At 36.0% G+C, this 12193-nt stretch overlaps 1 protein-coding gene across 1 annotated transcript in view; it reads right to left on the bottom strand.

The window, feature by feature from the left end:
• Window positions 1–12193, bottom strand: part of CNOT9 (CCR4-NOT transcription complex subunit 9) — a 31252-nt gene that overhangs the window by 11123 nt on the left and 7936 nt on the right. Inside the window, exons 2-5 of the mRNA XM_082466112.1 lie at window positions 10592–10771; window positions 8599–8714; window positions 6568–6677; window positions 1756–1865 (exon numbers count right to left, since the gene is read on the bottom strand). Of these exons, the coding sequence (XP_082322238.1) occupies window positions 1756–1865; window positions 6568–6677; window positions 8599–8714; window positions 10592–10771 (516 nt within the window). The remainder of the gene's footprint in view (window positions 1–1755; window positions 1866–6567; window positions 6678–8598; window positions 8715–10591; window positions 10772–12193) is intronic.

The following is a 12193-nucleotide window of genomic DNA, read 5'->3' as shown; positions in this document are numbered from 1 at the left end:
GAAAATTGAAGACAGAGGTTTAAATCCTCCCTAACACACACACCCTAGATGGCAGGCTGGGTGGAAAAGTATTCAGAGGTAAAATACTTGACTTAAAAGCTGCCAACTTCAGCTCATAACATCTCTTTCCATCCATTATTTTTAAACAAGTGGCAATCTTGGATAAAAAGATGCCCACAGGGAAACTTTTATAGAGACATACCCTACACAGGGGTAACAAGTAATACTTATCTGCATTTTCAAGGAAATTGAAGAGAATGTGGACTTTAAAAAACATTTTAAAAAATTCAAAGAACATAAAAAATTCAAAGAAGAGCTGAAAGGACATGAGAAATGAGAGGCAGAGACTAGAGGAAAAAACTTAATACAAAATTAAACTGCTACATGTATACACAGAATATTTCTGGAAGGATTGTACAAGAAAATAGTAATACTGGTTACCACTGGGGAGAAGAACTGAGGCTAAGGTAGGAGACTTACATTTGTTTGTATACCCGTTTGTAGTAGCATTTGAATTTTTACTTTATTTGTATTGTGTATTCAAAACAAAAAAAATTTAAATCATTACATCTGCTTACATCCAACTCAGCAATAAGTATTTACCGAATTAAAAATTAGAGTGACAAGTCCAGTCAATGTGACTAGACATACTTTGGAAGCAGAGGTAAGATATTGCTAAAAATAGTCAGCAACATGGAAAAGTAGCCTTGAGAAAAATCATGATATGAAATTAAAGATAGAAAGTAGAGAGGGAAAAAATATATATTTGAAAAACAGACAATACAGCGTAACTGATGTTGCTGAAGCAAGAGGCCAAAACAAATCAAAGGGAAAACTATAAAATTAACCAAAAAAGAGACACAAAGAGTATGCTCTTCCAGAAAAAAAATCTGATATAAGATTATCAAATGATGGACTTCCCTGGTGGTCCAGTGGTTAAGAATCCACCTGCCAACACAGGGGACATAGGTTCAATTCCTGGTCTGGGAAGATCCCACATGCTGCAGGGCAACTAAGCCCGTGCGCCACAACTACTAAGCCTGTGCTCTAGAGCCCATGAGCCACAACTACTGAGCTCACGTGCCACAACTACTGAAGCCCGCACACCTAGAGCCCATGCTCCACAACAAGAGAAGCCACCACAAGGAGAAGCCCACACAGTGCAACGAGGAGTAGCCCCTACTCGCCACAACTAGAGAAAGGCTGCGCACAGCAACGAAGACCCAGCGCAGCCAAAAGAAAAAAAAAATTATCAAATGAACTTAAAAATTATAAAAGAAGCTAATAGATACCACACAGAAAAAGCAAGTTCACCAATGAAAGGAAAATATTAGGCTAACCCAAGATTTCACTACAACATTCAATACCAGAAGACAACAGGGCTATGGCAATGGAGTTCTGAGAGGGAAAATAGAGGTAAGAATTTATACCAGTCACATTATCATCCATGGTTAAAGTGCAAAGTAGGCAGAAGCTCAAGTATATATACACTTGATTATGCATAAAAAAAATGTCTGGAATAATACACCTGTGTAGTGAGAAGTGGGTTCAGATGAAAAGGAGAAATTTAGTGTTTTAACATGATATTCTTCTGACGGGTCTGGGTTTTAAAATCATCATTATATAACAATTTTTATTTAAAAGAGAAAAAACATTCATGAAAGTTTCAAAAAACCTGAAGGGAGGCAGAAAATGATAACCATGAAGAAGTAGCCCAAGAGTCAACAATATAGAATCTAAGATAAAAACACACACCGTTTTAGAAAGTTCACTTCCAGATTCCATAATGCGCAAACACAAAGGGATAATTTCTGTTGTCAGTAAAAAGTTGATTACTTCCTGCTCATCTGTTTTCACCAGGGCCCCTAAAGAAAATATGGACAAACAAAATTATTTCAGAGTCAGGGTTTCCAACTAGAATTGTTCATCCAGCTAGTTGTGGAACTTAACATACAACACAAACTGTGGTTTATATGTCAGAGAATCAGATTCATACCCTTGTTTAAGAAACAAAAAAAAAAAAGGAAGAAAAGCACAGGTTGACTGTTATCAGTCAACACTAAAAGATCAGGTACCAAGTTTGGTCTATCATATAGTTAGTATCAGTTTAGCTATCTAAATAATTTTTCTATCACTCTTGGTAGGCATTCATACAATAATATCACCATCTCTTCTCCATATATCTTAGGTAAGAGAAAAGAATTCTACATCAGTATTAAAGCACATTCCCAGGTAGCAAAGAAACGATGTCAGTCTGAATCCTACTTCACAATAGGCATAAACAAACATTACTTCCTGGTTATTTAATTGCCCTTCTTTTCCCGAAGAGCACAAACACTGTAGGGCATACCTAAACAAGAAACACACACACCTGGATTCCAATTCTGGTTCCACAACTAGTTTACCTAAGTTTGACAAAGTTACCTTCCCCTTGCAAGCCTCTGTTTCTTTATAAAATAAGAATTGGACCAATGATTTCTAAAATTCATCCCAATTCTATTACTCTGTTGGTTTCTAAACTTACAGCACTGACCGGGTGACAGACACAGTTCACTGATAGCCTCTCCATTCTGCATATAGGGAGGCAGAGTCCCATTAAACAAATGACTGTTCCCTGAGCTGCCCAACGCATCACTAGCTTTTATATGAAAGGCCTTAGTTAACTGGACCTGTAATAACTAAAGTCAATCACTTCAGGAGAGAGTAATATCATTTACTTTAACCAGAACTGACAATCTACAAATGCTACATCTCTAAACAGCACATACCATAATTTACTAACATGGCCTGCTGCAGATGTCAGATTATTATCTCACTTAGATTTTTTACATGTAGGTCTAAAATCCATTTTGTTAATTTTGTATAGAGTACAAGGTATAGATCATGGTTCATTGCTTTACATATGGATATCCAATTGTTCCAGCACGATTTATTGAAAAAGACTATCCTTTCTTCACTAAATTCTCTTTGCAGCTTTGTCAAAAATCCAATTGACCATAATTGTGTGGGTCTATCTCTGTACTCTCCATTCTGCTCTACAAGTCTATCTTTTCTCCAATACCACACTGTCTTGACTCTGTAGTTTTCCAGTAGGTCTGGAAATCAGGTAGTATATGTCTTCCAACTTTATCCTTCTTTTTAAAAAATGCATATTCTAGTTCATTTGTCTTTCCAGATAAAATTTTAGGATCACCTTGTCAATTTCAATAAAAAAAATCCTACTGGGATTTTGTTAGAATTGCTCTAAATCTATATATCATCTGGGGGAGAACGACATCTTAACGATAAACCAATTGATGAATATGGTGTATCTGCATTTATTTAGGTTTTGATTTCTTTTGTCCTTGTTTTACAGTTTTTAGCTATAGACTTTGCACATATTTTGTAAGACTTACACCCAAGTTTTTCACATGTTTTGGTGAAATTTCAATTTCTGTTTAGTGCAAGCACACAAAAATGTAATTGATTTTTGTATACTAACTCTATATCCTACAACCTTGTTAAATTCACTAGTTCTAGTAGCTTTTTTCTGTAGATTCTTCAAGACTTTTCAATGCAGTTAATCATGTTGTGTGTGATACAGTTTTCTTTTTTTAAAAAAAATTTTTATTGAAGTATAGTTTCTGTACAATACTGTACAAGTTACAGGTATACAATATAGTGATTCACTATTTTTAAAGATTATACTCCATTTATAGTTATAAAATGTAGCCAGTATTTTATTTTTTCCTTTCTAATTTGTATGTCCTTTATTTTTTTTCTCTTGCCTTATTGCACCAGTAAGGATATCGGGATGAGAATGAATAAGACTGGTGAGAATGAACATCCTTGCCTTGTTTTCAATCTTAGGGGGACAACATTCAGTTTTTCACATTAACTATGATCTTAACTGTAGGGTTTTGTTTTTGTTTTTGTACTTTATCAGGTTGAGAAAGTTCCCCTCTACTCCTACTTTGCTGGAGTTTTTATCATGACTGGATACTGAATTCTGTCAAAGGCTGTTTTTCTAAACTACAGAAAAGATCACATGATTTTTCATCTTTAGTCTGTGGATACAGTCAATCATAATGGCTGATTTTTGAAAGCTGAACCAGAATGACTTCCTGGGATAAAACCCACACGGTCATTATGATCCTTTTTACATGTTGTTGGATTTGATTTGTGACCATTTTGTTGAGAATTTCTGCATCTGTGTTCATGAGGGATACTGGCCTATAGTCTTCTTACTTCTTTTTCTGTTTTTATTATCAGAGTAATGCTGCCCTCACCAAGAGTTGAGAAGCCTCCTCTCCATGTTATGGAAAATTTTTAACAGAATTTGTATTATTTCTTCTTTAAGTTTTTGGTAGAATTAAGCAGTTGAAACCATCTGGGCCTAGAGTTTTCTATGTTGGAAGGTTTTTAACTACAAAAACTATTCAGCTTATCTTTTTTTTTTTTTTTGAGTGCACTCTGCCAGACCGTATTTTTCAAAGAATTTGTGCATTTCACCTAGGTTGTCAAATTTATGGACAAAGAGTTATTAGCAGTATTACCTTATTATCCTTTTAACTGTCTGTAGAGTCTTTTACAATGCACCCCCTTTCATTTATGATGTTTGTAACTTGTGTCTTCTCTTTTTTTTCTCAGTCTGGATAGAGGTTTATTAATTTTATTGAATTTTTTTCAATAAAAAATTGGGGTGGATGAAATGGGTGAAGGTGGTTAAAAGGTATAAACTTCCAGTTATAAGATAAATAAGTCCCAGGGGTATAATGTACAGCATGGTGACCACAGTAACAATACAGTATTGTATGTTTGAAAACTTCTAAGAGAAATCTTAAAAAGTTAGAGATCGTTAAAAGTTCTCATCACAAGGAAAAACAATGTTGTCTATGTGTGATGATGGATGTTAACTAAACTTACTGTACTGATCATTTTGCAATATATACATACACCAAATCATGTTGTATACCAGAAACAAATACAATGTTATATGTCAATTACATCTCAAAACAAAACAAAACAAAACAAAAAAACCCTGCTTTCGGTTTCACTGATTTTATGTATTGATTTTCTTTTCACATTTTCATTGATATCTAGTCTTTATTATTTCCTTCCTTTTGCTCTGGTTTAATTTGCTCCTTTTTCTAGTTTCTTAAAGAAAAGCTTAGCTCACTGATTGAAGACATCCCTTTCTTTCTAGTATAAGCATTTAATGCTACAAATTTCCCTCTAAGCCCTGCTTTAAGCTGCATCCTACAAATTTTGATATGTTGTATTTTTACTTTTACTCAGTTTCAAATATTTTCTAATCTGTGTTATGTATCACTTCATTTATATTCAAACTTGTCTGATAACCCTTGAACTGCAGGAAAAAGTCTAGGCCCAAACATTCACCTTCTGCTTGTTCTCTCAATGACTTGGGAGAAACTGAGTTTCTAAAAATATATGCAAGGGTAGACAACTGGCTTAATACCGTCCAAGTACTGTTTCCACCCCCCACCACTGTCAACATTTACCCTAACACATAAATGTATCATCCAACCACAGTAGTAAAATAAATAGCAGAAGTAGGATGATTTGAACTAGAAGAGTGAATACAAGTGTTTTCTTTTGGCTGGAATCATGCTGATGTTTGAAATCCTACACGAGATGTTTTTATATCTTACAAGCTGGAAAGAATATATTGGGAAAAATGTTTCTAATTAGAGTACCACTTGGGAGAAGATGTAAAAAACAATAACATTCATTTGGAGTATGAGATAACTGTTACTCCTTAAAAGTAGAATAAAATGTTTCTGAGAAATACCAAACTTTTAAATTATACTTCCTGATTCATGGTTTATAAACGTAAGGATGTGAACACAGCTTCAACATAAAAATAATAACCAAACGAAACAAAGTTTGTATAACTGATGTTCTTATATTTGGTTAGTATGTTGAGCAAAAACTATGAGAAAAAGACACAGAAAAAAGGAAGGGCAATTTAGGAAAGAAATCTTCTTGAATGTATTCACATTTCACAAATCTAAAGATTTTACTACCTAGGAGTCTAAGATCTGAAATAGCTGATATATTATTTTCTTGAGTAAAAAGCGTTTTAGACACATCTCCCATAATAAATGTACATGGAAACATTAATTTGAGCATGCAAAAATTCAACGAGGTAAAACAGAAGGTAAATCCCTGGAATTATGGGAGAACAGCTTAGAAGTGAGAAAGATGGAAAATCAAACCAAGAAACAAACTCAAATTCTTATTCCTGTAATAATAATCTTTTTTTGTTAACACTCTTGTTCTTTACTTTCCCTAAAATTATTAAACATTTCTACATACACACTGAATTTAACCCCAAATGTTGGGTCTTATAGCCTTATTGACAATACTCAGAATGGTACTTGGAAAGAGCAATAATGTTCTGATATTCATTTATTAGTAAAAACTAATTTATTAGACTCAACCCTGAAGACAAAAATGAATAACTGGTGAACAAAAGCTATAAAAGACCAGACAAAACACCCAAGTTAAGACCACTATTATGAATGATGATGATTCCAGCCTTGCAAAACAATCCTAATAACTTACCAATAACTCCAAGACTGGTTAGCCGAAGATACTCAAAGGGACGTGTTTTGCTGACAGTGTGCAAAAAGGGGTACAAAAAAAGTGGGATGTGTGCTGCAAGAAATGCTGACCTGAAAGAAAAAAATAATCATATTCAGAGCCCAGAGTTAATTTCTAAAATTCTGAACATTCCCAGGTGGTTAATTCTGTAAGGCTTATAACACTGCTTGACCACGGAATCGCTAGGAAAGACTGTTACTGGTCATTAGTCTAGACCAGTGGTTCTCAGTTGGGGTGATTTGGCACCCCCCCACCAGGGGCAATGTCTGGATATATTTTTGGTTGTCATACTGAAGGGATTGACATCCACTGGGCAGAGGCCAGGATGCTGCTAAACATCCTACAATGCACAGGACAGTCCCCTCTTATCCCCCTCCTCCCACCGCAAAGACTTAATCCAGCCCAAAATGTCAATAGTGTCAAGGCTGAAAAACCCTAGCCTAGACCAATGGTTAAGAGAACACACAATTTTCCCTGTAATCAGTACCAAGTACTTTAAAAACTGATAAAATATCCAACTGCAAGTTTTAAAAAATGGGTCATAAAATGCACTTAAGGGCCCAAGAGATTCTCCTAGATGCCCTCCCTCACCTAGAGTATGAGTGAACAGTAATATTCACAGGTAGGAGCTGACAAAATCTTATAAACAAAGACAACAAAATAAAGCAGCCACTATCAAGGTTTATCTGTTATGCTTAAATACTCTTTTTTGGTTAGAGCTTTCAGATACACTAAATATCCTACAAACATTTTAATCTGCAGCTAATATGTTCAGCAACTAATATGGAATCAGTCTATTACTTTATATAATTTATAATTATACCTTACAGGAGAGCCAACACCCAAAATTTTTAAGAAAGTACTCTTGCATTTTTAAGTACTTAAAAGTAATTTTCTTAGCAATGTTTCTAAAGTTCCGAAAGGTCAGTGCCAACCTAGCACTCAGATTTTATAAGGAAAACTTGACAAAGAGAGGAAAGGCTTTAATAAAATGACTATTAAGTGCTTTAAGGCCATAAAAGTCACAAAGCAGATTCCTGAACAGAATCTCCCCTTTCTTAATTTGTCAGATACAGCAGGAAGGCAAAAGTGTCTCAATTTGAATGCCAATTCTCATTTATTACAGAGGTTGCCTAAAATCCTGTGTTAAAAAAGATTCTGAAGCCAAATCTGGCCTACTATGTGAGAAAAAAGTGCTGAGTTCAACTACAAACTGAACTCCTACTAAATGCCATGCACTGTGCCTCATGCATGGCACAGTGACGCCTACCATGGATTCAGGAGGGAGAAGTAGCTGTATGCCTGACCTTTCCTGAGAGGTGACCACCACTCCTTTAAAGTTCCTTGCTACCAATGGGTAAAAAGTAAATGAGATAATGGAATACTATTCAGACTTAAAAAGGAAGGAAATTCTGACATATGCTATAATATGGATGAACCTTGAGGACATTATGGTGAGTGAAATAAGCCAATCACAAAAAGACAAATACTGTAAGATTCCATTTATAATGAGGTACTCAGAATAGTCAAAATCATAGATGGAAAGTAGAATGGTAGTGGCCAGGGGCTGGTGGGCAGGGGAATGGGGAGTTATTGTTTAATGGGTATAGAGTTTCAGTTTTACAGGATGAATAGAATTATGGAAATGGATGGTGGTGATGATGGCACATTATGAATGTATTTAATACTACTGAACTGGATACTTTAAAATGGTTCAAATGATAAATTTTACATTTTTTATATTTTACCATAATTTGAAAAGGCAAAAAATTAATTATAAAAGAACATGTTAAACAATACCATATTGTTACTACACTAAAATCTGGTGAATTAGAGACCAGAAATTCTTGAGGAAAAAACAAGTAAAAGAAGAGTCCCGAAGATCCACACCCACACACGTACGCCCTACTGCATGACCCTCCTCTCATCATTCAGAAGTTAGGACCACATTCAATACAAACCTCTACCCACACACTCATCCAAAGTATTTACCTGGTTTCTGGGTGTGATGCTACACATTGCAATAATGCCAGAGCGTTGCAAACTCTGTTAGATTGGTGTGCTGTCAAGGTGGGTGGGTTGATAGATGGATAAATATTTACAATTTCCTAAAAAATGGAAATCAGCACCAGATGAACAAGGAATAACTTTAATTCCCATGCTATGAAAGCAAACAACTTTAATTCCACGTATCCTATAAGAACCGAACCATCAAAGAGGGGGAAGAAATAAACAATACTCCTATCTTTTCATCATAAATATACCTGACTGAGACTATCTGAGACATTTCTACATATATCTCTAGGAAGATCTCTATGGAGGCAACTGTGGTCAACCACACTTCCTCCTATATCCTGCATCACCTGTTGAGGCTTTCACTTGAGGGACTCATATTTATAATCCCTCCCTTTTGTCAACACCCTACTTTTAGTTTAGTGATGAGACAGCTAGCCAGAAAGTGTTAGTAAATCAACCACAGTGACTCATAAAGAAGTTTCTGTTTGGTCAGGTAGCAACTGCAAAAAGGGGGAGATAAGAACATGGGTATATGTGTGGGGATATGTACAAACAGCAGGGAATATATGTATTCTCTGTCAAAAGGCGATGATTTGCTGAACACAATTCCATTTAGGTTAATTGTAAAACTTTTACACAGAAAATGTTCCTATAAGAAAGATTAGTTTCTTGGGTACATGTTGCAGGGACAGAATATGAATTTACTTAACAGATTAAAAAAATTAATCTAATTATTGGGAATTATGGACAATACTTTAAAGGATGATCATTCTATCTTGGTTCTTAGGACTATACCATATCAATTTATTCCCCACAAATGACCATTCTGGTCAGAACCAAATTTCAGTTATGTATTCTTCAATGTACAAGAATACCCACCTTTAATCCTACAGCTGTTATACCTTTATCTTAACATTTTCTTTCCCCAGAATATACCTTTCAGTTCTTATACCTTCCTTTCCATCCCCCCCACCATGTAGTAAATATTATTTTGTAGTACTCCTAAAGTTGTGTTTCTCAAAGTGTAGTTCTTACACCACATACATTGGAATCACCTGGGTGTGGGGGAGCTGCCTGTTAAAAATACAGATTTTTCATCTTAGACTAAATAAATCAAATCTCTTGGGTAAGATCCAAGAATCTGCATTTTAACAAGTACCTTAGACTTTTCTAAAACAGATTCTTACAAATGCTAACATTAAAAAAAAAAACATTCTGGGACTTCCCTGGTGGTCCAATGGTTAAGGCTCCGTGCTCCCAATGCAGGGGGCCCGGGTACGATCCCTGGTCGGGGAACTAAGATCCCACATACCGCAACTAAGCCCGCGCACTGCGGCTACTGAACCCACATGCTCTAGAGCCCGTGCACCGCAAGTAGAAAAGCCCGCACGCCGCAACAAAGAGCCCACGCGCTGCAACGAAGACCCAGTGCAGCCAAAATAAATAAATAAACTAATTAAAAAAATAAAGTTTAGGACTTCCCTGATGCCGCAGTGGTTAAGAATCCGCCTGCCCAGTGCAGGGGACACGGGTTCGATCCCTGGTCCGGTAAGACCCCACATGCCGCAGAGCAACTAAGCCCGTGCGCCACAACTACTGAGCCTGTGCTCTACGGTCCGTGGGCCACAACTACTGAGCCTGCATGCCACAACTACTGAAGCCCGCACGCCTAGAGCCCGTGCTCTGCAACAAGAGAAGCCACTGCAATGAGAAGCCTGTGCACTTCAATGAAGAGTAGCCTCTGCTCACAACTAGAGAAAGCCCCTGCGCAGCAATGAAGACCCAACGCAGCCAAAAATAAACGAATAAATAAATTTATATTAAAAAATAATAAATAAAGTTTAAAAAAATAATAAAAAGAAAAAGAAAAAAACCATCCTACCAAAGTTTTCATAATCATTTGGCCAAAGGCAGACAGATACAAGTGTGATAAACAGGAATGACATGCAACTCGTGGATATATACCCACCTGTAAAAGTGCTGCAATAGTACCAAATGAATGCCACAGCATGGGTGCAAGGTCAGGAACAGATTCTCGCTTTTTACTTAACTCCAGCAAAGCATTTTCCCTTGTCTCAGGACTGGACAGCTCATTGATCCATTGATAGATCTTTTCTCTATCCACCTGAGCCAGTGCAGTAGGCACAGGCTTCAAGTGAAAACAAGAAAGTAAACATGTGAGTTTCATTAGAGTCAAATCACATCTTACTCTGCAGTAGCCTTTGGAAGGAATATATTTTTTGTAAATACCAGGGGAGCTTTTCTAAATACATATACTTGATGTAAATGAATTCAATCTATCAAAATCTAAAAGGCACACACTGTTTAATAATTCCATGTTTAGAAATTTATCCTACAGGTCTATTTGGGCTGTAGTGAAGACATACCAGAATGTTTACCGTTGCACTATTTTAAAAGCAGAAAACTTGGTCTATCAACATCTATCAATAAGGAACTGGTTAAATATACAGGGGTACATTTTTATATGGAATACTACATAGCCCCTTAAAAAAGAGTTAGCTCTATACTGTGCTGATACTAAATAAGAAACAAAAAAAACCCCAAAAAGAGTGCAGAACAGCATATACGCTTCCATTAACACACACATATATTCTTATATATTGATATACAACATTTCTAGAAGGACACATAAGAAACTGTTAACAGTAGTTACCTCTAAGGTTGGAATGTATGTGGGAGACCTACTTGTCATTGTATACAATAAAATCTTCTGCATGTAGTTTAAACTTTTTTTAACCATGTGCCTATGATGGTTTTTGAAAGAAAACAGCCTCCCCCCATTGCTCTTCCTTCCCCAGTAATTCCAGCATCCCCCACCATGAAGCAGAAAATCTATGTAATTTGGAAAAGTTCCCCCCTCTAATGATTCTTATACATATTGTACCTCCACCCCTTGGAGAGTCATTCACTCCTTACTCATGTAGGGACTATATAAACAGAACATGCTTTCATTATTGTGCTAAAGAATCTCAATATTCCAAAAAATTTGAGCACTTCTATAATTCTGCACATTTGTCAAATAGGCTTGTTACCTTGGTTAAGTCCCTTAACTATTCTTATCTGGAAGATAAGATAGGAGACTAGAAAAATGATTACCATTGCTATTTCTGGCTCTAAAGTCCTAACAAATTCATGGTGATTTCCATCCCTAGACCAATATTTTCTCACTTAATTTCCCCCAAAACCATGAGGAATTATAGGGTAGGTAGACAGAAAAAAGGGATCTACACTTGCAGATGAAACTACTAATGTTCAGAGGAATTAACTTGCTCAATTCACCCAAGTATAAAGTTGCATATTCCAATCTTTCTTGAACCATATTACACCAGCTTCTCACACTATGCACATGTTCCCACTACACCTTAGTGTGATAGAATCATGCCCTACCCACGGCACAGATATAAAAATGAGGAACAAAAAGGACAGCTGTCTTTGCTGAAGAACAGAATGAAGTCTAAGATGGACTATGAGGAGTAGTCACATTTACTCGAGCTGAACAATCGCCTTCTATAAATGGAAGCTTGATTAGAAGCTTTTAGTTTAACGTTTA

This window comes from Balaenoptera physalus (genome assembly GCF_965194825.1).
Source record: "Balaenoptera physalus genome assembly, chromosome: 6".
Lineage (NCBI taxonomy): Eukaryota > Metazoa > Chordata > Mammalia > Artiodactyla > Balaenopteridae > Balaenoptera > Balaenoptera physalus.
The sequence above is the reverse complement of the archived record's forward strand: the minus strand, read 5'-3'. Positions and strand labels throughout refer to the sequence as shown.